Source organism: Pan troglodytes, chromosome 19 (assembly GCF_028858775.2).
Source record: "Pan troglodytes isolate AG18354 chromosome 19, NHGRI_mPanTro3-v2.0_pri, whole genome shotgun sequence".
Lineage (NCBI taxonomy): Eukaryota > Metazoa > Chordata > Mammalia > Primates > Hominidae > Pan > Pan troglodytes.
Window position 1 is genome coordinate 24,236,511 of NC_072417.2, and position 24,668 is coordinate 24,261,178.

Genomic DNA, 24,668 nt, shown 5'->3' on the forward strand with positions numbered 1-24,668 from the left:
TGTTAAGGTCCATGCCTGTTTCTGCCCCCATCCTGCTGCTCTGGGCCATGGGAATAACCAGTGGGGAAGGAGTTCTGGCCCCTGGGTGTCAGGAATGTCATCCTCCAAGAAATTGCATTAACCCTCTGAGAGACCAGCAGGACGCAGCCATGAGGAAGACTGATTGGGCATCAAGATGGCACTTGGGCTGGCTGCCCTGTGATGTGCACCAGCCCGGAGACCCACGTGCCTGCTTGCCAAAGAGGCTCCTTTGGGGAATGAGGAGCCCCTGATTCCTATTTCCCTACCCCAAATTCCTTGGAAGCCTCCGCCTCTAGGGGATGAGAAAGGGAAGCAGGTGGGTGGAGGTGAAGGGGGCAGGGAGCAGGTGGGAGGAGACCCGAAGAAACTTCAAGGACCTTATTTAAGAGCCTTGCCATTGCTGTGAAGAAAAATGACTTGAAACCTCTCTAGAGAAGAGTGTGGCTAATTGGCATGTATGTTGGAGGTTAAAGAGCGGAAGGAAGAATCTGATTGTTTTTTTAAGTTACTAAGAAAGTGAGAATGTCACTCTGGGCAGAGAGAAATTCTTTTTTTCTACAGTGTGCCTTTCTTTATACTACAGACCATAGTGGGCCGCTGAGACTTGCAAAAAAGACTTCTTTTAATCCACCTTCCTTTTTCGCAGGCAGCAGTAGAAGGGCCTTTAAATCAAATGCAATCACCAAGCTTGTCTCTTGCTCTTATTCCTCACTTCACTCCCTGGAATTTGGCATTTGATGGATTCTGGATCTGACTTAAGGCTTTTTCTAAATCCAAGACTTGGGGAATTTTGTTAACAGTGCAATAAAAATAACTTCATAGTGTTACAGGAGGCACATTAAAGACGGTGTGTGTGTATGTGTGTGTGTGCTGCTCTCTTTCCTTAAAAAAAAATATAGACAATGTTTCTTTAAAAGTCTCCATCTGCAAATCCCATTAGATGTGCATATAAGGTTTCTGATGATTAATAGTTGCCTGCTAGGGTTTTGGTTGGAGGGGATCTTGTGTGTGTGGGTTAACCCCTCCCTCTCCTCTCTCACATTTCACTTCAGAAATTTGTCACTCTCTCCCCACCGCAGGATTTAAAAGTGTGTCCCAGCAGCCCTGGTCCAGCCCTCTGCAGGCATTTGCTCTGGGCTCCAGGACGAACTCCTCGTCAGCTGGTGCGTCTGGGTTGGGACAGTGAAAATGTTTAGTGTCATTGGCGACAAATACACATACAGGGGATCCCAGTAGGTAGGCTGGTGCACTGGAGGGGCAGGAGCAAGCCCGACATAGGTGTGTGCACACACATAGGAGTAGCTGGCCACATGTGTGTGTACTTTAAGGAGAGACTTTAGTTTTGGGGTTTTTTTGTTTTTTTTTTTTTGGTTCCTGGGGTAAATTTTCTGTTGAACATTTTCCCCTCCTATTTAGTTTTTTTCTTTTGCATTTTTAAAAATTTGAACATAAAAAGTATAAACAATCAAATCTTTGAAAGGACCGAGGCGTGCAGCGGACAGCAGATGGATCCCGCGGCCAGCAGCTGCATGAGGAGCCTCCAGCCCCCAGCCCCTGTCTGGGGCTGCCTTCGAAACCCCCACTCGGAAGGCAATGGGGCCTCAGGGCTACCCCACTACCCGCCCACCCCGTTCTCCTTCCACCAGAAACCAGACTTCCCGGCGACAGCGACGGCAGCGTACCCTGACTTCTCAGCCTCCTGCCTGGCAGCCACCCCACACAGCCTGCCCCAGGAGGAGCACATCTTCACTGAGCAGCACCCCGCTTTCCCACAGTCCCCCAACTGGCACTTCCCTGTCTCAGACGCCCGGCGCAGGCCCAACTCAGGCCCGGCAGGGGGTTCCAAGGAAATGGGGACCAGCAGCCTGGGCCTGGTGGACACCACAGGAGGCCCAGGCGAGGACTACGGGGTGCTTGGGAGCACTGCCAATGAGACAGAGAAGAAATCATCCAGGCGGAGAAAGGAGAGTTCAGGTAGGTGGCTCAGGAGCAGCTGATCATTCCTTTACTGTGTGACCTTGGGGAAGTTACTCACCCTCTCTGTGCCTAGGTGCTCTGAGCATGAGTTTCTGTCTAGTCCATCCAAATGCAAGAGACTGGACCAGTTACCTTTGGGGTTTCTTCCACTGAGAGTTCTAGGATTCTCTGGTGATGGGGACCATGTCTGTGTCCCAGCACTCCTGGGCCCCAGGAAGGGTGTCCAGCAAGAGAATGAAACAGGATCAGCCAGGATTTGGAGGACACGTGAAATGGATCCTCTGGGTGCAGACTGGCGAGGGCTGGTGAGGGGCTTTCCTGAATCAGGCTGCCATTGAGTCATGCTCCTCCCCACCATGCTTTGGCCAGCCCCAAGTGGTCCTAGAGCCACAGGGCTCGCTTACCAGGGAAGTTCAGCTGAGGTTAAGGCTCTGAGAGCTAAGACTGAAGCTGGGACCCCGGGTGGCCACCCAAAGCCAAGACCCTATGTGTCCAGGAGCCTAGAGGCAGAGAAGCAGGCCTGCGGCTGGGATGGGAGAATCAAGGGGTGAGGGGGAGATGGAGGGCTGAGGTTTGGGGCAGACTGCCCACCAGGTATCACCCTGCGGAGCTGGGCCATGTCCAGGCCAAGGGGACAGACAACTCAGCATGCTGAGATCTGGCTGACCCCCTGGGAAGGCAGCCCCGCAAGGAGCTGCAAGGGATGGGCAGCCTCTGAGAGAGTCAGGGAGGCAGGCAGCCAAGGGAGTCCATGCTGGAGTCCCAGAGGCTGGAGGATGAGATTGGCCTATTTGTTAAGATTCCAGCTAAAGCCCTTCTCTTCCCCAGGGTGGGGACCTGCTGCTTCCTCACCTCCCCACCAGGCCCTCCCTGGTTGCTCACTCTACCTGTCCACCTTTTGTCTGGTTCCTTGTCCCGGCCTCGTTCAGAACAAAGCAGTGACCAAGCCTCCTGCCCGTGCTGCCCTGTTTTCCCCCTGACAGCCGCCCTCAGGGGCACGCCTGTCTGTCGGAGCCTGTAGAGGACCTTCCCATGGGGCTAACCAGGGCAGGACAGAAAAGAAGGACACCAACCAACAGGTGGGAATGCTTTGTGCTTTGCTTTATAAGCACAGCTTTCCCGAGTTTCTGCTCTTAGCCAAGCCCAGGAATGCTCTGAGATGAATAAAGGGGTCTCACCCAAAAAAGCTCAAACTGAGAGGAAGAAGAGGCCTGCAGAGGTGTGTCAGCAGTGGGATGTGCCCTGATGGGGAGGCTTAAGGTGCCATGGGATACTGACGTCAGCTCTTTTGAGTCCCACGGGTTTGGGAGATGGGGACAGCAGGTTTTATTAGTACCTTGATTCTCTCCATCTGCAAAATGAAAGACTGAAAGTTGGTGAGAACACAGAAAGAATGGGGTCAAACTAGAGTGAGCAGCTCATCTCCATTTGCCCAGGACTTTTCCAGTTTTAGCACTGAAAATCCTGTCATAGGAAACCCCACAGTCCCAGGCAAACAGAAGAATTGGTCACCCTAGAAGTGAGCTCAAACCCCAGGCTTCAGGCCCCCAGTATCACCCCCTTCAGTAGATTTCAAATGCAATCCTCATTTTGAAATGATATTTGGTCTGTCTGCTTGAAGAAGCCCCTTCTTCAATGGGAGATAGGAACTCTAGCAGCCCTCGTGGCTGCTAAATAGAAGGGCCCTTTAAACCGCCAGCCAGTTAGATCCCCATCCCGAAAATTAACTCATCCTGCCCCTGGTAGGAAATGTGCTAAGGATGAGAAGCAACTCTCAGCGACTTGGCTCTGAACCCAGTTGAAGAGCTTTCCCCTTGGTGGCGGCACGCAGCACTGTGGCTCCTTCCTCTCTGCCACTTTCCAGAGAACTGAGAGCCAAGGGCATTGGGAAGGGATAGCAAAGCCAAGAGCCTGCTGGGCTCAGGCAGAATCTTCCAGCATTCCGAGTCTCAGCAAAACCCAAATGCACCAGCTCTCTTTTTGGCGAGTGGCCGATGGCCCTGCAATGCAGAGAGAGCATTCACACTAAGCAGCTGGCCACCCAGGAGTACAGGGACACCCTCTGCTGAACGGCCTGCATGCTTCAGGGTCAGACTTTGGTGGAGGGAGGTTCCCATCCGCAGGGGCCCTGGGCTTCCCTAAGGGTCCCCTCAGGAGCACCAGCAGCAGATGAGGCAGGGCCCAGTGAGCTGACTCTCACTCATCCCCCTGTGATTCCAGACAAACTCACTGTTCAGCATGGAAATCTTTATTGCCGCAATGCTTGCATCCTCCTTTGGAATTTAACTGAAGGGGAGGAAGGAGGCAAGAAAGATCAGCTTTGTAAGAGCCCAAAGAAGGGGGAAAGCGACGCAAGGCTCACGACCTACTCCAGGAATCTGGAATTCAGCTCAGAAAAGGCAAACCCACAGAGAGCCCCCCACCCAACCCTGCCAATCCTGAGTCTATAATTGGATCCCCTCTCCAAAATTGTGATATTTTGTTCATTATCAATTTTTTGCATTATTTTTGATTTTTACAAATATTGCCTTAAAATATTCTTTTTTTTTTTTTTTTTTTGAGATGGAGTCTCACTCTAACGCCCATGCTGGAGTGCAGTGGCATAGTTTCAATTCACTGCAACCTCTGCCTCTTGGGTTCAAGCAATTCTCCTGTCTCAGCCTCCTGAGTAGCTGGGATTATAGGCGCACGCCACCTCTCCCGGCTAATTTTTGTATTTTTAGTAGAGTCGGGGTTTTACCATGTTGGTCAGGATGGTCTCAAACTCCTGACCTCGTGATCAGCCCACCTCGGCCTCCCAAAGTGCTGGCATGCGCCACCGTGCCTGGCCTTCCTTAAAATATTATTGATCTTGACTACAGAGGGGTTGGGCATGCCCTTGCATTTGGGCCTCCCCAAGTCCAGGCTGAGTGGTCCCTGGAAGCTTAACCAGCATTGATCAGAAACGTGTTTTCCATAGTTCTTCCCAGCCAGACAGACAGGCTGCAGTGTCAGCACGGCAACTTTTGGCTGCATGACTTTGGAAAAGTTCTTAACTTCTTCCAGCCTTTGTTTCCCTGGCTGTAAAATGGGCATACAGCAGTAGCACCTTCCATAGAGAGTCTCTCTGTGAAGGTTAGATGCAGTGATCCATGAGATTAACTCTGTGCCTGGCACATAGTAAGAGTTCAATAAATAGCAGCTGTAAATGGTATTAGGCCCATATTTCCTGAACCAGCCTTCAGAATATAAGGTCTCACAAATATTTCTATATTTATGGGGATGGTGGAATTGAATATTTCAATTATGCTGTCTCAGAAATTCCTGAGTCTAGGGAACTTCTGGCAATCATTTTGTTCCAGTTGTCATCAGGAGCATGGAGCTCAGAGACCTGCCGGAGAGGTTATGGGGTGAGTTGGGCCTGGCAAATGCACCCCATATTGAGTGGCTGAGAAGCCTCCAGAAATGGAAAGTTTATTGTAAGAGGAATGTTCTCTGCGCTTCCTTCCTCCTTTGCCATCTCCTTCAACTGCTCCCCGCTCACTCCCAGTGGAATCTGGAGCTGATCTACTCAAAGAAATTATCAAGAAAGCAAGGGTTGGCCGGGCGCGGTGGCTCATGCCTATAATCCCAGCACTTTGGGAGGCTGAGCCAGGTGGATCACCTGAGGCCAGGAGTTCAAGACCGACCTGGCCAACATGGTGAAACCCTATCTCTACTAAAAATACAAAAAAAAAAAAAAAAAAAATTAGCCAGGTGTGGTGGCAGGCACCTGTAATCCCAGCTACTTGGGAGGCTGAGGCAGGAGAATAGCTTGAACTCGGGAGGTGGAGATTGCAGTGAGCAGAGATCACGCCACTGCACTTCATTCAGCCTGGGTGACAGAGCGGGACTCCATCAAAAAAAAAAAGAAAAGAAAGAAAGAGAGAGAGAAAGGAAGAAAGGAAGGAAGGAGACACAGAGAAAAAGAGAGAAAGAAAAAGAAAGAAAAGAAAGAAAAAGAAAGAAAGAAAGAAAGAAAGAAAGAAAGAAAGAAAGAAAGAAAGAAAGAAAATGAACAAACAGGGGGAGAAAGAAAGAAAGCAGGGTTCCTGGCCTTTGGCACTTCCCCACCCTGGAGACCAGCATGGTGTTATCTTACCCAGACCACTCCCAGCCCCAGGCCAATGGGGATTAAAGACCCCTGCTGGCAGGGACAGCTGTGAGGCCACTGTTGTTTTCCCCCAAACTGTCCTTGCTACTGTGGTTGTCTTTAATTTATGGGAATGAGGGATTTTGCGGTGGTTTCCTCATGGGGTTCAAGGGAAGGTTGCGTGTGATTGGAGTGGCTACAGGTGAATCCGATCGCCCGCCTGGGAAAGCCATGGTGCTAGAACTCAGCACTGCTCCCTCCTGCTCTCACGTCCTCACTCTGCTGACACATGCCTTTAATCAGACGTGATTTGTCTCATCCTTCTTCAGCTCCAACACGTGTGTTCCCAGAGCTGTCCTGCCCCAATTTCTCTTTGCAAGACCTGCTCTCTGCCTGCCCCCGCCCAACCACAAATTTGCCTAAGGTATAAAACTCCACAAATAGGCCTCTCTCCTCTTTTCCCTCCTGATGCCCCTTTACAGGCCACCTCCCCACCCCAGGTCCCCTCCACTACCCCTGCCACGAAGCCACACCCGGGGACTGACCTTGCAAACACATCCTGCATTTTCTTCCCCCTCTCTGACTGTGCTCTGGTGGTTTCTCCTTGCCTAGAGCACCCTTCCCCGTACTTCTGCCTGTTGAAGTCCTACTTAAAAACCACCCAGCTCAAAAACAACCCCTTCCAAGAATATTTTTGTCCTTCTTTTTCAAAAATTTATAGCTACATTTGCATATAACATAGTATCAAAGAAAGCTACAGTTAAGAAATTTCAAAGTCTAGTATCTGCTAGAATCTGTGTTGATTTTCTCACTTTAGCTTGCAGTTGTTTCATAAAGGAACTCTTCTGAGGTTTCTTACCTGGGACATCTTATATTTGAAATCTCCTTTTTTAAAAATTGGGGTCAAATACACATAACATAAAAGTTACCATCTTAACAGTTTTTAAGTGATACAGTACAGTAGTTGTGCAATCGATTTCTAGAACTTTTAATCTTGCAAAACCGAAACTCTATCTCCATTAAATAACGCCCTTTTTTCCCTTCCCCCACCCCCTAGCAATCACCATTCTTTCTCTTGCTAAACATTTGACTATTTTAGATACCTTACATAAGTGAAATCATGCAATATTTGTCATTTTTGTGACTGGCTTATTTCACTTGGCATAATGTCCTCGAGTTTCAACCAGGTTGTAGCAAGTGACAGGATTTTCTTCTTCTTTTTTTTTAGAAAGACAGGGTCTTGCTATGCTGCCCAGGCAGGTGTTGAACTCAGGGCTCCTAGCAGTCCTCCCACCTTGGCCTCCCAAAGTGCTGGAATTATAGGTGTGAGCCACCATGCCTGGCCTCCTTCTTTCTGAGGACAATAACATTCCATTGTATGGATATACCAAATTTCTTTCTTCTTCTTTTTTTTTTTTTTTTTTTGAGACGGAGTCTCACTCTGTTGCCAGGCTGGAGTGCAGTGGCGCGATCTCGGCTCACTGCAACCTCCGCCTCCCGTATTCAAGTGATTCTCCTGCCTCAGCCTCCCAAGTAGCTGGGACTACAGGCACATGCCACCACACCCAGCTAATTTTTGTATTTTTAATAGAGACGGGGTTTCACCATGTTGGCCAGGATAGTCTCAATTTCTTGACCTTGTGATCTGCCTGCCTTAGCCTCCCAAAGTGCTGGGACTACAGGCGTGAGCCACTGTGCCCAGCCACCAAATTTCTTTATCCATTCATCTGTTGATGAACATGTAGGTTGCTTCCACCTCTTGGCAGTTGTGAATAATGCTGCAATGAACATGAGTGTGCAAATACCTCCTGGAGAGTGTATTTTCTTTTTCTTTTTCTTTTTTTTTTGAGACGGAGTCTCACTCTGTCACCCAGGCTAGAGTGCAGTTGCGCGATCTCAGCTCACTGCAAGCTCTGCCTCCTGGGTTCATGCCATTCTCCTCCCTCAGCCTCCCGAGTAGCTGGGACTACAGGCGCCCGCCACCACGTCTGGCTAATTTTTTGTATTTTTAGTAGAGACGGGGTTTCACTGCGTTAGCCAGGATGGTCTCAATCTCCTGACCTCGTGATCCACTGGCCTCAGCCTCCCAAAGCACTGGGATTACAGGTGTGAGTCACTGTGCCCGGCTGGAGAGTGTATTTTCAATTCTTTTGAGTGTATACCTAGAAGGGAAATTGCTATATTATGTAGTAATTATATTTTTAATTTTCGAAAAAAATTATTTATTATTAGAATAAAATATAGAGACGGGGTCTCGCTATGTTGGCCAGATTGGTCTTGAACTCTTGGCCTCAAACAGTCCTCCTGCCTCGGCCTTCCAAAGTGCTAGGATTACAGGTGTGAACCACTACACCTGGCCATATTTTTAATTTTTCCTTTTTCTTTTTTTTTGAGACAAGAGTCTTGCTGTTGCTCTGGCTAGAGTGCAATGGTGTGATCACGGCTCACTGCAATCTCTGCCTCCCAGGTTCAAGTGATTCTCTTGCCTCAGTCTCCCAAGTAGCTGGGATTACAGGCGTGTGCCACCACGCCTGGCTAATTTTTGTATTTTTAGTAGACAGGGGTTTTACCATGTTGGCCAGGCTGGTCTCGAACTCCTGACCTCAGGTGATCCGCCCGCCTTGGCCTCCCAAAGTGCTGGGATTACAGGCATGAGCCCCTAATCTCCCCTTCTTATAAGCATATCAGGCAGATTGGATTGGGACCCACCCTAACAGCCTCATTTTAACTTAATCCCTTCTTTAAAGGCCCAATGTCCAAATACAGACACACTCTAAGGTACTGGGGTTAGGGCTTCAACATAGGAATTGGGGAGGGAAGCACAATTCTGCCCTTATAGGGACTGTACAGGACTGTACGGGCACAGGAACAAGGGACAAGTTTCAAACTGTGGCACAGACCCTTCAGTTGAAAACCCCTTTAGTGAAAGCAGCACCCAGATGTGTGCCCGACCCCAGAGCTTTCCTAGCTCAGGGTCCTGTCGGCTGGTAGAGCTTTTCCACTGAGACAGGAAGTTGTTTCTAGCCACAAGCAGATCCCTGAATTCCTATCTTATACCAACAAGTACAGACATAAAAAGTGGAGGCAGTTGGCCGGGTGTGGTGGCTCACGCCTGTAATCCCAGCACTTTGGGAGGCCGAGGTGGGCGGATCATGAGCTCAAGAGATCAAAACCATCCTGGCCAAAATGGTGAAATCCCATTTCTACTAAAAATACAAAAATTAGCTGGGCGTGGTGGCATGCGCCTACAGTCCCAGCTACTCAGGAGGCTGAGGCAGGAGAATCGCTTGAACCTGGGAGGTGGAGGTTGCAGTGAGCTGGGATCACGCCATTGCACTCCAGCCTGGGTGACAGAGCCAGACTCTGTCTCAAAAAAAAAAAAAAAAAAAGTGGAGGCAGTTTTAGGAGTGAATCTCTAAAGAAGGGAGCTGTTTGACAGAGGAAAGGAGAAAAGAGGCATGGGCTGGGTGCGGTGGCTCACGCCTGTAATCCCAGCTATTTGGGAGGCCGAGGTGGGTGGATCACTTGAGGTCAGGAGTTTGAGACCAGCCTGACCAACATGATGAAACCCTGTCTCTACTAAAAATACAAAAATTAGCTGGGCGTGTTGGCTCACGCCTGTAGTCCCAGCTACTCAGGAGGCTGAGGCAGGAAAATCGCTTGAACCAGGGAGGTAGAAGTTGCTGTGAGCCAAGATCGTGCCACTGCACTCCAGCTGGGGAGACAGAGTGAGATTCCGTCTCAAAAAAAAAAAAAAAAAAAAAAAAAGCAATGGTAGGCTGGGCACGGTGGCTCACACCTGTAATCCCAGCACTTTGGGAGGCTGAGGCTGGCGGATCACGAGGTCAGAAGATCGAGACCATCCTGGCTAACACGGTGAAATGCCATCTCTACTAAAAATATAAAAAAATTAGCCAAGCGTGGTGGCAGGCGCCAGTAGTCCCAGCTACTTGGGAGGCTGAGGCAGGAAAATGGCTTGAACCTGGGAGGCACAGCTTGCAGTGAGCCGAGATCACACCACTGCACTCCAGCCTGGGCGACAGAGTGAGACTCCGTCTCAAAAAAAAAAAAAAAAAAAAAAGCAATAGTAGAGATGAGAATGAAATAAATGGACAACCCCAATAAGTGTCACCTGGGTCGCCAGAGTGATGCCAAGTCCCATACAAGTGACCTCATGCCCATGCTCACCTTCTTGCTGGGCCACGGTACAGTAATAGGAGGAAGGGTGGTCAGAGACTAAGGTCAAGCGAATTAACAAGGTAGCCCTGGTTCAGGTCCCTGATCCACAACTTCCTGGCTGTGTGGACGTGGGTGAGTCCTAACCCTCCCTGAGTCCCAGTCTCTTCTGAGGAATGAGGGTAACAGTACCTACTTCATAAGGTGGGTAGCTGTGAGACTAAATGATATCAGAGATGTAGAGTCCACAGCCAACACTTGGTAACCCCTGGGTCCAGTTTTCCCAAACCCGCATATGAGCACCCCTCTCTCTTTAAAGTCCTCCCCTGATGCTGGCTGGCTGCATCAGGTTTCCCACGTTCAAAAACAGGCCAAAGTGTCCTGAGCTCTGCTGAAGTCTTTGCCCCCTGCTGTCAGCCAGGCCTGCCTGACTCTGACGATGCTACTGGCTTAGGGTTGTGGCAGTGCTGGGTGGGGTGTGGTTTGAGGGGTGCACAGCTGCAGCAGCTCCTCTTGTCCCGAGTCCATGTCCAGAACCCCTAGTGAGGAAGAAGTTTTACGGTCCAGAGTGGCCAGCGTGGGAGGGGAGACAGCAACTCCACACTCAGCCAGTATCCCTCTGGGCATCCCCGGCCTCCTGATTAGAGCTCCTGACCTCCTCTTCTGACAAGCAAAGAAAGCTCAGAGCCCAAAGCAGGACTCAGGCCTTGGCCACCATCTGAACTCAGAGGCTCCAGCACAAATCCCACGCCTGGGCCTGCTCAGGCCCCTGATCAGGTACAGTCGGAAACTCTGGAGAAAGTCCATTTCTGCTGAGGCAGCAGGATCCTGACCAACATCGAAGAGGGAAAGGTCCAATGAGCCCATGAGCTGTAAGAAGGTCAGCCCAGGGGTCGCCTCAGCTCTGCTCCACCACTCTCCCATGCTAGGGACTCAGGATTCCTGCCCGCTCACCTATTTCTCTGGCTTGAATAAATCACGGGCACTTGGGCCCAGGGAGGGGGGATAACTCAGAGGCAGAGAATCCTTTCTGCCTGAGAGACAGGACTCACAGTCCCTGCAGACCTCCAGAGCTGGCCCTTTTCCCCAACTCCCTCTCTGCCCATAACTTGGGCTTCTCACCCAATTTAGCTCCCTGGCCTCTGGCCAGGACCCACCCCCTTCCTTTTCTTTTCTTTTCTTTTTTTTCCCCTTGTTTTTCTTGCACGCAGAGGTAGAGGAACAGTGTGAGCAGTGGGCCTGGGTCTCAAGCCCACACTTCCTTTGGTGACAGCTGAGGGTGACATATGGAGCTTATAAACAAAACCCAGAACTACCCATGCCTCTCCCCATCCCCTCTTGAAAGCTGCTGCGCTTCCCCCTCACCAACCCACCCCACCTGGGACTCTCAGCAAAGACTATAGCACCAGACTTTTTTTTTTGAGACGGAGTCTCACTCTGTCGCCCAGGCTGGAGTGCACGATCTAGGCTTACTGCAAGCTCGGCCTCCCAGTTTCATGCCATTCTCCTGCCTCAGCCTCCCGAGTAGCTGGGACTACAGGCACCCGCCACCACACCCGGCTAATTTTTTTGTATTTTTAGTGGAGATGGGGTTTCACTGTATTAGCCAGGATGGTCTCGATCTCCTGATCTCATGATCCACCCGCCTCGGCCTCCCAAAGTGCTGGGATTACAGGTGTGAGCCACCGCGCCCGGCCAGCATTACGCATTTTCATTCCAGAAGAACCTGCCTCTCTCCCATGAAACATCCCTTGAATTCCCTGGCCCCAGAGAGGCTGGGAGCCCTGCCGATGTCTCTTTAGGCACCTACAGGAGAGGAAAAGGGCCTGGACACTGGCGTGGGGCAGGCTCAGTGAGACAGTCAGGCCAACCCCAGGAAGCCAGGGAGATCCTGGATGTGAACATCCAACCAGTCTCGGGCTGGCTCCATCCCAGTCTTGTCTATTTCGACGGGCTTTGACCCCTCCTTCTGAGGTTGAAAGTAGGAGAGCTTACGGGGACATCAAAGTGTCTATGCTGTGACAGTGCAGGAAGCCACAGACACCGTTTTCAGAGGATTTGCCAAGGTTTCACCTACTGATGTCATGCTCCAAATATTCCCTTCTTTTTCCCTCTCTGGGGAGTCCCAGGGAGAGAGATCTGAACCCAGACCCAGACAATGTCCCTAAGATAGGCACAGCCTCCATACTCATCCTCCCCCGAGGGCAGTGTGACATGAGGCTATAGCCCTAGACTGGTCCCAGGGGCCTTGGGCAAGTCATTTAGTCTCTGGATCTTAATTGCTCATATGTTCAACGGGCTAATGTGTACCTTACCTACCTAATGGAATAATTAAGAGGATAAAATAGGAGACAGCCCAATAGGGTGGAAAGAGCTTCCTAACAAGAAAATCTGGGTTCTAGGCCCAATTCTGCCCCTAACTTGCTGTGTGTCCTTACAGGAGTTCCTTACCTTCTCTAGGCTCACCTATAAAATGAAAAGGTGACATTGATCATCTCTAAGTCCCTCCCACCTCTACTTTCTATGATTCTGTAGTATCTGTGAAAGCCTAAAAGAAGTTCTCTTTGGAGGAAAGAAATCCCTTGTCAACTGCACAGTGCTATTTGAATGTGAGGCATTTGGCATCCTGTCTGGTTTGGATATTAATTTATGTAAACTGGTGCCCTCAGAGTTGGACTGTAGAGTACAGAACTCCAGAAGTGTTCAGACAGGAATGGGTCTGTCTGAACCTCCCTGTAGCTCTGATAAAGCTGTCTGCTCACTTTACGAAGGCCTGCCAAATGTGGCAGCTACATATGAAATAATTTGCCCTGGATGGTGTGGAAGCTCATGGTGGAAACCGCAATCACACGCACACCGTTTGCATTTCTCTGGGCATTTGACTGTTCCCTTACAGCCCTGCTCCAGCAGAGGGTGAGGGCTATGCAGGGGCTGGGGTGGGGCAACTCCTCCCTAACCACAGAGGCAGCCCACTGAGGGCCAGCATCCTCCCTCCACAGTCCTGGAAGAGGCATCTGCGGCCCCCAAGAGAAAAGCAGCGCAGGAGTGATGTGGATTGCCATGTGACACATCTAGTTGTTGTGCCTGGAATTGTGGAACTCTGAAGGCTGCAGCAATAGTGGCCTAGGCCAGGTGCAGTGGCTCATGCCTGTAATCTCAGCACTTTGGGAGGCCGAGGCAGGTGGATCACCTGAGGTCAGGAGTTCGAGACGAGCCTGGCCAACGTGGAGAAACCCCATCTCTACTAAAAATACAAAAATTAGCCTAGTGTGGCGGCAGGCACCCATAATCCCAGCTACTCCAGAGGCTGAGGCAGGAGAATCGTTTGAACCCAGGAGGCAGAGGTTGCGGTGAGCCGAGATCCCGCCATTGCGGTGACCAATCTCCAGCCTGGGTGACCAAAGTGAGACTCAGCCTCAAAAAAAAAAAAAAAAAAAAAAAAAGCTGAAAGGCCAGACATTTAAAAGATAACCCTTTCACACAGGTCTGGAGACGTGGTGCCTTAAGGAGCATAGTGCTCTAACTCTGCCCGTGAGTCATCTCAGATACAATCTCCAATAGAACTCTTTCTGATGGTTCTTGTGAACAGAGCTTCAGTGACATGCCAGGCACTGTGCTAGGTGTTAACGCCCGCTATCCAGCTCCTGTTACTTCTCAGCCTGATAAGCACAGCGGGTGTAGCTATTCCTGCTTTGCAAATGAGGAAATTGAAGCTCCAAGAACCTAAAGGACTTGCCCAAGATCCAAAAGCTCTTCCTCGGTGCCTCACTCACCTACGAGTGCTAAGGCCCAGGTTCACCAACAGGTCCTCCGACACGTCTGCATATATAACTTCCCTCCACACAGCTCAAGGCAGGGAGAGAGAAACGGCCCAGCAGAGCCCTGATCATTGAGCCGTGGGAAGGCTGGGGAGGGCTTTGGAACAGAGCACACAGCAAGACCTCAGATCTGACTGAAGGGAGGAACTAGGAGCTGAGACAAGAATACGTGAAGTTGGAAGAGCCTCAGACTTCATCAAGGCTAAGTGTTCTCAATGGAAGAGAGAGTAGGGAGTGTAGGGCATCAAGGCTTATGTTCCAGGAAGGAATTCTGACACCAGCTCCCTGGCAGAAACAGAATCCGGTCCAATCCCATACTTCTACACATGGGGAAACTGAGGCCCACAGAGGAGAGGAAGCCTCCCTAACAAAGTTGTACTATCCTGGGAACAGACCATCCTGGGAAGCATGAGTTAGTTTCTTTTTCTTTTCTTTTTCTTTTTTTTTTTTTTGAGACAGAGTCTTTCTCTGTTGCCCAGGCTGGAGTGCAGTGGCACTCATGGCTCACTGCAAGCTCCGCCTCCCAGGTTCATGCCATTCTCCTGCCTCAGCCTTCCCAGTAGCTGGGACTACAGGCACCTGCCATCACGCCTGGCTAATTTTTTGTATTTTTAGTAGAGACGGGGTTTCACCATGTTAGCCAGGATGGTCTCGATCTCCTGACCTTATGATCCGCCCGCCTCGGCCTCCCAAAGTGCTGGGATTACAGGCGTGAGCCACCTGCACCCCGCCCAGCATGAGTTACTTTCATGTGGCAGGGTGCACAGGAACTGTGCCCATGAGCTGGGTGACCGAACAGCTCCCAGAAACGGCATGCAAGTGCTCATAGTGTTTCCATCTTGCTGAATATGTTGCAATTTGTAATACTGTTGCAAAACAAAGACAGCGTAACTTCCACTTCAACTTTCATAGCTTGCTTCCCATACTTCTGGTCCCTTCATCATTTCCAACAGTGGTGAACGTTGATCCCACTCTGGGAAGTTGACAAGGGACAACCGCCCCCCCAGAGCCAATATCCATCCCACCCACCATTAGTAGGTATAGCCCCCAGGTTCACATAGGGAGTTAGCTGAGACCGTCAGTTCCCAACCCAGACTTCTTCCTGTTTCCTCTGCTGGAAATCGGCACTGGAACCCGAGAGGCTAAATCAGGGCAATAAGAGACAGGAGAGGAGAGGTGGCCAGGGATGGGGCATAGCTTGGCTGGCAGTAGTCAGCTGCCCTATTTGCAGAACTGGGGTGGGGGAAGTTGTTTGGGGGGACACCATGGGGCACCTGTGCACACCTAAGCAGGCCTTGGAGGAGGGTAGATGTGGGTAGCGAACAGGGTGGTGACCCCAGGACCTCTGGTAGGGGTGACAAGCCCAGCTGCCATGGTCCAGCTCCAGGCCCCAACCTGAGACAGCCAGCCAGGAGATACGGAGAGCCTTGGCTCTAATCAGATGGATCTGGGTTCAAATCTCCCTTCTGTCACCTAAAAGCTGTCAGGCACACTGGGCAAGTTCCTGGGCCTGTCTGAGGCTGGCTCTTCTGTATAACAGGATTATTTAGCAAATACTTAGCAAGTACTTTTTCCTCTTCTCTCTAGGAGAATTATGTGCAGAACTGGTTGGGGGCGCGGTAGGGGGCAGTTGTGCCAGGTACAGAAGCAACTATGGCTAGATGCTAGGGTGAGAAAAAGTGTTTCCCTGGGGAGACAGCTATTAATCAAATTATCACACAAACCCATGTTAAGAGTGCTAAAGGGGGTAAGAACAGTATCCACTCATAGGCCGCTGTGTGGTGAGGTTAAAGCCGCAGATGCCTCTGGGCACACACAGAAACCTTCAAGAAGTGCATCTGTTTCTATCCCAGCCCTTCAATGGCATCTCGTGGAGCTGATAAATTGGAGAATATATTTGTCCAGCACTTTTGGATTTTTCTTTTTTTTTGAGACGGAGTTTTGCTCTCGTTGCCCAGGCTGGAGAGCAATGGCGCAATCTCGGCTCACCGCAACCTCCACCTCCCAGGTTCAAGCGATTCTCCTGCCTCAGCCTCCCGAGTAGCTGGGATTACAGGCATGAGCCACCACGCCCAGCTAATTTTTTGTTGTTGTTTGTATTTTTAGTAGAGACGGTGTTTCTCCATGTTGGTCAGGCTGGTCGCGAACTCCCGATCTCAGGTGATCCGCCCGCCTCAGCTTCCCAAAGTGCTGGGATTACAGGCGTGAGCCACCGTGCCTGGCCACTTTTAGATTTTAATAGCATGTTGCACACACATATTAACTCGTTCGGTCTTCCAATAACCCTAGGAGGTAGGTGAAATTGTTTTCCTCAATTTCTTGATGAGGAGACTGACGCCCAGAGAGGCTAAGTGACTTCCTCAAAGTCTCCAGCATGGAGATTCAGGATTCAAGCCTCTGCGGTCCTCTGGGCTATCCACTCCCCGCAACCGTGGAAAGGAAGGGCTGGGAAACACTAAGCCTCGGGACGGGAGGAGATGGGGAAACCAGTCCCCGACCGCGCCCGTCGTCTAAGCCCGGGTTTCCTGCCTCTCTCCGGGCTCGTGGGCCGGGCTGTGCTCCGGGAAGCCCGTCATCCGCTCGTGACCGACCCTCCCCGGCCCGCTGCCAGGAGGGGGCGCGGCGCTGGCGGCGGCCAAGGCCGGAGGGCTCCTCGGGGACCCCGGCCCGGGGCTGCGCGTCCTTCCCTCCTGCCCACGCTCCCGCTTCCGGAGGGGTCTGGACCTGCCTTCTCCGGCCTGGAGCCAGAGGCCGCCGGGCAGGCAGCCCGCGCCAGGAACTCGGCCCGCTGCCCTGCTCCCCGGGCGCGCCCCGCGGGCGGCCAACCCGGATCGGACGCGGACCCCCGGGCCAGGGTGCCACGACACCCCTGACCCGGGCACCGGGACTATCGGGCCCCTCCCCCGCCTTCTCGAGTTCCCGGAACGGCGGCACCCACTCCCCTTCCATCCCCCGGCGGAGGCCGCGGACGCGCAGCGCGAGGTGGGCCAGGCGCCCAAATCACTTTACCGTGCGCCTCCTGCTCGAGAGTCGCCCAGCCCAAGGCAGTGGAGCGCGGAGGCGGAGGACGGGGAAACTGAAATACAAAGGGATTGAGTGGAAAGCAATAGAGGGAGGTGCTGGGAGGGGAACCAGCTAGGCTCAAAGCTCCAAAGTGGATCGCCGGGTTAATGTGGGGTTCCTGCCTCGCCACCCACTCCCAATGCGGCTGCCTAGCCGACTGCATAGGCGGCTTCTCTGCCTTACACTAGCGGGTCTGAATTCCCCAGCCCAGTCCCTCAGGTAGCTTAGACCCGGCCTCTGAAAACAGAAGATCCCTCCTTCCAACACTCCTCGCCGGCAAGGCAGAGATGGGTCTTTCAGGGAGCAGGACGTTGGGCCGCAGGTTTCGGTAAAGCACCTCACTCGGAGCCACAGCCTCCATGTCTATAAAATGAGGACAATGGACCGGGCGCAGTGGCTCACGCCTGTAATCCCAGCACTTTGGGAGGCCAAGGCGGGCAGATCACTAGGTCAGGAGATGGAGATCATCCTGGCTAACACAGTGAAACGCCGTCTCTACTAAAAATACAAAAAAATTTGCCGGGCGTGGTGGCGGGCGCCTGTAGTCCCAGCTACTCGGGAGGCGGAGGCAGGAGAATGGTGTGAACCCGGGAGGCGGAGCTTGCAGTGAGCCGAGATCGCGCCACTGCACTCTAGCCTTGGCGACAGAGCGAGACTCCATCTCAAAAAAAAAAAAAGATAATTAATGAAGCAAACGTCTTTTAAATGTTAGAGCCCCGGGCTCCTGCAGCCATTCCCTGGCCACGTGGCATGCATTGCGAGTTAATTGTGTAAGTGTGTGGTCTTCTTCCCACCTCCTCTCCACCCACCACCTCCATTCATTAAAGTGAAGGTAGAGCTGCCTCCCACCCGTCTGCTCAAGAGATAACCATTCAGCCCCTTTTATTTGTTCAGGACTTTACCGTTTGTAAGCCCTTCCTAAATTTTTTTTTCAAGACGTAGTCTTGCTCTGTCGCCCAGGCTGGAGTGCAATGGCGTGATCTCGGCTCACTGTAGCCTCCGCCTCCTGGGTTCAAGCGATTCTCCTGCCTCAGCCTCCCAAGTAGTTGGGATTACAGGGGCGTGCCACCGCGCCCAGCTAATTTTTTGTATTTTTAGTAGAGACGGGGGTTTCGCCATGTTGGCCAGGCTGGTCTCGAGCTCCTGACCTCGTGATCCACCTGCCTTGGCCTCCCAAAGTGCTGGGATGAGCCACCGCGCCTGGCCCCTACATACTTTTCATTTGAACAGTATGTGTGTGTCAAATCGCCTGAATTTAATTCTTGTCTCCCACACCTCCTGGCTGAATAAACTTGGGCAATTTGCTTAACTTCTCTGTGTTCGTTTTCTGGTCCATAAAGTGATACTAATACTAGAACCACTTGGTTGGGCTATTGAGGAATAAGAGGCTAATATATGTCAGGTACAGCACCTGGCACAGAGTGTGTCCCCTGACCCTGTTGGCAGTTATGACTGAGCCCCGCTGAATCTAACATGCAGCCTGCTTCAGAGGGCTCCAGATGGCTTTCCAGACTTGGCCCTCTGGGGCAGATTCTGATTCTGTAGGTAGGTCTGGGGCAGGCCTGAGATCCTTCAGGTCTGAACAGCTCCCTGGTGCTACTGATGCTGCTGGCACCCAGGCACTCCTTTGAGTGGTGAGGTCTTAGAGCAGCGGACTTGACTGTGCACCAGACGCACCTGGAGGGTTTGTAAAAATAGATTGCTGAGCGCCATCCCCAGAGTTTCTGACTTAGTAGGTCTGGAATGAGGCTAGGATTTGCATTTCTAACAAGCTCTTAGGTAATGCTGATGCTGCTGATCTGGGGACCATAGTTTGAGGCTTTGTTTTAGAGCATCTCACCCCTCAAACTTATGGCCACCAGTAATGTCATGCTGGGGGGTGGGCTGAGGAGTAGAGGTCATTAAACAGCCAGGAGTAGCTTCTTATGCTTTGGGAATAAAAGAAAGTTCGGGGTGGGGGGAGGGTGGGAGGCAGGTACCTGAGATTGGAAACCAAAAATAAAAAATCTTCCCAGTTCTAATATGGGTAAGACACCAGAAGGAATAAAAAGGACAGTGTAGCTTTTTTCTCAGCATCCTGTAAAAATAAGGGAGACTGGGAAAGACTGCCTAGTTGCTCAAGGGCAAAAGAAAGGGAATGGAGTCTCCCTCAGCCCATGTCTTCCTGTTTGGGGTCCTCTCTCCCCAGACAACCAGGAGAACAGAGGGAAGCCGGAGGGCAGCAGCAAAGCCCGCAAGGAGAGGACGGCCTTCACCAAGGAGCAGCTGCGAGAGCTGGAGGCAGAGTTTGCCCATCATAACTACCTGACTCGGCTCCGCAGATATGAGATTGCGGTAAACCTGGACCTCTCTGAGCGCCAGGTGCGCCCCCGGTGGGCCCCTACTCTTCTTTGCTCTCTCATCTCCCTCCCTTCCCTCCTTTCCCACCACCCCTCCCTGGACCTTCTCCTCTTTCTTCCTCCAGCCAGTCCAGTGGTTTTCAACTGTGGCCACACCTGAGAATAGCCTGGGGAGTTTTGGGTTTTTTTGTTTTTTGTTTTTTGAGACGGAGTCTCGTTCTGTCGCCCAGGCTGGAGTGCAGTGGCACGATGTTACTGTAAACTCCACCTCCTGGGTTCAAGCAATTCTCCTGCCTTAGCCTCCCAAGTAGCTGGGCTACTGGCGTGCGCCACCACGCCCGGCTAATTTTTGGTTTTTTTTTTAGTAGAGGCGGGGTTTCACCATGTTGGCCAGGATGGTCTCAAACTCCTGACCTCAGGTGATCCGCCCGCCTCGGCCTCCCAAAGTGCTGGGATTACAGGCGTGAGCCACTGCGCCCGGCCCCTGGGGAGATTTTAATAGTGCTGATGTCTGGGCTCCACCCCTAGGGATGATTTTAATTGGCCTAGGATGGGATACAGGCCTCAGAATTTTTCAAAGGCCCCCTAGGTGATTCTCACATGCAGCTAGGTTGGGACCTACGGTCTGGCTATTCCCAAACTTGAGTATATGTTGGAATCCCCCAAGGCACTTGTTCAAAATGTGGATTCTGGAGGTCCGGAGAGAGATTTTACCATAATGAGTGGGCCTGAGAATCTGTATTTCTAGTACATTCTCCAGGTGATCTGGATATGCAGCTGGTTCCTGGGCACACTTTGAGAAAAACTTCCCTGGCCCTTTGTTTTGGACTTTCCCTTCAGCCACCCCACACCCCCACACCCATGCTCTGATACGGAATAATAGTAATAATAACCGTAATATTTGATAGCAGATTTCAGTTGACAGAGCACTCTGCCAGAGGGCTGGATATTGAATCAGAAGACTTAGATTCAAATCCTGCCTCTATCACTTTTCCTAGCCCTGGGACCTCTGGGTCTCCATCTGTAAAATGGGATCATAATCCTGCAGGTAATACTCAAGCTCAGATGAGAAAATGTGCTTACCAGAGCTATCTAAACCAAAAAGTGCTCTATAAATGTGCCTAAGGATAAGGCTGATGACCTCTGCTCCCAGACCCTTGGGGAATGGAGGTAGGGGGCAGGGGGACCTGGCACAGGCAGGGCAGGGCATGTGAAGGGGGTGGGGCCAATGCAGAGTGCTTTTAGAACCTGTTCCCCCGTCTGGGGCTTTATCCGAAGCCACAAGACAGACCTCTGGGCAGATTGGTATGTCCTCTCTTCGGTCTTAGTTCCTGGGGCCTTTGAGGGAGTAGGGAGTGGTAAGTGATGGTTTCAAGCTGGGGTCCCTGGAGTTACACCCTGGCTAGCCTAAGCATTGACATGGGGAGGAGGTCACACCGGCCCTGGAGTGACCAGGCTCCTTTGCTTCCTCCCCCAGGTCAAAGTGTGGTTCCAGAACCGAAGGATGAAGTGGAAGCGTGTGAAGGGAGGTCAGCCCGTCTCCCCCAATGGGCAGGACCCTGAGGATGGGGACTCCACAGCCTCTCCAAGTTCAGAGTGAGATTCTGCATGGAGGAAAAATGACTAAGGACTGAGCCCCCTACCCAACTACCCCCACCCCAATCCCACCTTCACCCTCTTCCTTCCCCAGCCAGGGCAGCCTCTCCACATCTTTCCCTGACTCTTGGATATGAAACTGCCCAGCATTCCTGGGAGTCTTAGGATTTTCTGGGAAGTTCTGTCCAGCCTCTTAGCAGCCTCTTCCCTAGGGCCTTTGCTCCCACACTCTCATGGAATCAGACAGAGATCCTACCGGGCCGGATGAATCTGGAAACAGCTTCAGAGATACTGCTTCTCAGCGTCTCTTGGCTGCCACCCATGCCTCCTCCTACCGCCATTCTCCTAGGTCAGCCAGGCCTCCTCCTGGTCTGGACACCACCTGGCCTGGTGGGAGAGGAGCTTTGGAACCAGCTGGCGACTCGGAAAGTAAATGCTTCAAAAGGAAGGAAATGACAGAGACACACGCCCTTGCCCACCTTCCTCTGTAGGCTGCACATCTGAGGCTTTGGGGCCCCTTAGTTGTCCCGAAACCCCAAGAAAAATCAGAATGAGGAGAGTCAAGGACAGCAACTCAGCTGCTGCAAGCCAGAAACACATCCCTGTCTCCAAATTTGTTGGCTAAGTGGAGACACTTCTGAGCACTGACTAAAGAAGACAGAAAAATAGCCCGATGTAGGTTTCGGTGTCCCCATATAGGCCCGTCCACACAGGCTTGACTGGGTGGACAAGAATGAACCCATGACAGCACCTGCTGCTTCAAAATCAAAATCAATTTAGGGATACAGCAGGGGCTGTTGGGCTGTGCTCCAGAGAAAAGGAGCAGCTACTCCTTTTAAATCCACGATTTCTGGATTGAAAACCTCTCCAGATGCTGAGTTGTTGGGCTGAACAACTAGGGGCTGAAAACAACGTAGAGGCTGGAAAGTGTCCCCTGCATTCTGGAGGGGAGGGGAGATAATAAGGAGGGCTGCTGGGTGAGGGCCTGGAGATGTGGAACCCTGGAGTGGAAGGTTCTCCAGTGACAGTGTCCTGTGACTGCAAAAGGGGACAAGAAAATCCCTCTTCCTCCATGGGATGGATTTAAGCTCTTGCTGTGTGTTCTACAAATGTTGTTATTGTGGGAGGAAATGCTAGGTTTTTGTGTGTGGACTGCCCAGACCTCAGCCAGGTCTTCAGGAGATGACATTTGAGGACTGATGGCCAAAGAGCATGGGGGACTGAAGCCCTGGCTGCCTCAGCGCTCTGTCTCCCAACACCAGCTGGTGTTGCAGAGGGAGGTCAACTGTGAGTTTGGATCTCTTGTATGCAGATGTAATCATTCACATGTAAAAATAACCCCACCTCCCCACCCCAAAAAGGGCAAGAGCTGTGGAAAATGATTGCCAAATGAGATGGCTGGTTAGAGCATGATTTTTTCTAAAGCATACTTCATATATTTTCTTAAGATTACATCAAGCTAATTGTGCAAGCTCAATTCACTTTGTAAGAAAACTCTCGGAGAAATAAAATCAATAAAAAGCAAAGTTCCCAGGCCTTTTTCTTTGCAGAGCGAACAACCACAGCTCTTGTGTGCAACCTTCTGATTGACCAGACAATGTCTAGAAGCAAGAGAAAAAGGGAAGAAATGATGTAGACAGAGCTGTCCCCCTTTAGTTTTTCAAAAGGTGGGTACAAAATATAATTGGTGCCAAAAAAAATTTTTCTCCAATGCAAATGCATGGTCTTCATTTCTCATTGTAAAAGTTTAGCTTTCAGTTTCCCTAAACTATGACCTATCAAATAGTCAATGTTTTATAAACAAAAGATGAACTCTTTTGTTAATAAAGGAATCTTGACCACAAAGTAACCATCCCTAATGTTTAAATTCAAAGTTTGGAGATTTTATTTTTCAAGGTAGAAAAATGTATATTAATAGTAGTAAAAAATGACATAAGAAAAAATATCCCATATTTTGTCTTTTTTTTTTTTTGAGACAGAGTTTCGCTCTTGTTGCCCAGGCTGGAGAGCAATGTCTTGGCTCACTGCAACCTCCACCTCTTGGGTTCTCCTGCCTCAGCCTCCTGAGTAGCTGGGATTACGGCCATGTGCCACCACTCCCAGCTAATTTTTGTATTTTTAGTAGAGATGGGGTTTCTCCATGTTGGCCAGGCTGGTCTCCAGCTCCTGACCTCAGATGATCCACCCGCTTTGGCCTCCCAAAGAGCTGAGGTTACAGGCCTGAGCCACCACGCCTGGCCTCTATGTCTTTTTAACTAAAAAACAATTTGTCTCACCAAGAGGTCAATAATGGACAAAACAGGACTGGCTACGGTGAGGGGAGAGAGGGAGGCAGGAGGGGAGACCTGGCCAGGATCTTGCATTGAGGCAGCCTGGGCCAGGTGTGGGCAGTGCCTGGAAGTGACATCACCAGGAGCTAGAATCAGGCAGACCCACCAAAATGAAGGTGCCAAATGGAAGTGGGTTCAGTGGCTCAGGTTCAGGTTCACAGCCAAGCAACATGGACACGCTCAGCCACCCCCGTCCACCCTCTTGCTGGAAACTCAACTCTGTGGCTTCAGGGGACATCACCCTCTTCTGGCTTTCCTCATCTGTCCTGGATGTTCCTTCTCTGTCCCCCATGCAAGCCCCTTTCTCGATGCTTCTGCTCTCACAGCTGGTTCTCAAGGTTTTCTCTTTCTTCCGCCACCTTCCCTATTTTTCAATCTCTCCCCAGATGATCTCATCCACCTACTTTTTTTGTTTGTTTGTTTTTTGGGACAGTCTCGCTCTGTTGCCCAGGCTGGAGTGCAGTGGCGTGATCTCGGCTCACCACAAACTCTGCCTCCCGGGTTCAAGCGATTCTCCTGCCTCAGCCTCCTGAGTAGCTGGGATATGGCTAATTTTTGTATTTTTAGTAGAGATGGGGTTTCATCATGTTGGCCAGGTTGGTCTCAAACTCCTGACCTCAGGTGATCCTCCCGCCTCAGCCTCCCAAAGTGCTGGGATTACAGGCATGAGCCACCACGCCCGGCCTATGTTTTTTTAAATTGTTGTAAAATACTCTAACATAAAATAAAAGTTATCATTTTAACCATTTTGAAGTGCACGGTCCCGTGGCATTAAACATTTTCTCATTGTTGTGCAGCCATTGCCACTATCCATCTCCAGAACGTTTTCATCTTCCCAAACTGAGACCCTTTGCCTATGAAACCCTAACCCCTATCCCCTCCCCTCCATTCACCTGCATTTACATAGTGTTTGCGCTATATTGAGCACTGTTCCGCTTTACATGTACAAACTAAGTGAATTCTCTTAGCCATCCTAAGAGGTAGTACTACCGTCATTCCCATTTCACACATGAGGTAACCAAGGCGGAGAGAAGCTGAGTAAACTCCCAAGGTTTTATGGTGGTTAGTGTTTGGGGTGGATTGTATTATTGGGCCTGGTTATCTTCTTCCCTCTCCACTGGGGAACATGCCTCCCTGATCATTGCCATATGATGCACCTGCCGCGGTAAGGGCACACTTCCTCACTTAATTGACATCAGCTTGTCCTTGTGGCCTGCTTTGGCCAATAGAATGTGAG

The 24,668-nt window shown here is 51.0% G+C and overlaps 1 protein-coding gene across 3 annotated transcripts; it reads left to right on the plus strand.

Annotated features, from left to right (window-relative positions):
- Nucleotides 1-1,102: 1,102 nt before the first annotated feature.
- On the plus strand, nucleotides 1,103-22,627 carry MEOX1 (mesenchyme homeobox 1). 3 transcript variants are annotated; one of them, XM_009432008.4, is made up of 4 exons: nucleotides 1,108-1,184; nucleotides 1,502-1,995; nucleotides 19,355-19,527; nucleotides 20,983-22,627. In XM_009432008.4, exons 2-4 carry the CDS (start codon nucleotides 1,527-1,529, stop codon nucleotides 21,103-21,105), a joined length of 765 nt encoding a protein of 254 aa, XP_009430283.1. In that variant the 5' UTR covers nucleotides 1,108-1,184; nucleotides 1,502-1,526; the 3' UTR covers nucleotides 21,106-22,627. The 3 variants fall into 3 exon arrangements, with proteins under 3 accessions (XP_009430284.1, XP_009430283.1, NP_001129096.2); NM_001135624.2 differs by lacking the exon at nucleotides 1,108-1,184 and having other exon boundaries at nucleotides 1,527-1,995; nucleotides 20,983-21,105; XM_009432009.4 differs by lacking the exon at nucleotides 19,355-19,527 and having other exon boundaries at nucleotides 1,103-1,995.
- The last annotated feature ends 2,041 nt before the right edge of the window (nucleotides 22,628-24,668 follow it).

Bases quoted from the DNA above. Each gene is read 5' to 3' on its own strand.
- MEOX1 (XM_009432008.4), top strand. From the start codon at position 1,527: ATGGATCCCGCGGCCAGCAGCTGCATGAGGAGCCTCCAGCCCCCAGCC. The intron at 1,996-19,354 runs GTAGGTGGCTCA...CTCTCTCCCCAG, and splicing joins GCGGAGAAAGGAGAGTTCAG to ACAACCAGGAGAACAGAGGG. The intron at 19,528-20,982 runs GTGCGCCCCCGG...TTCCTCCCCCAG, and splicing joins TGGACCTCTCTGAGCGCCAG to GTCAAAGTGTGGTTCCAGAA.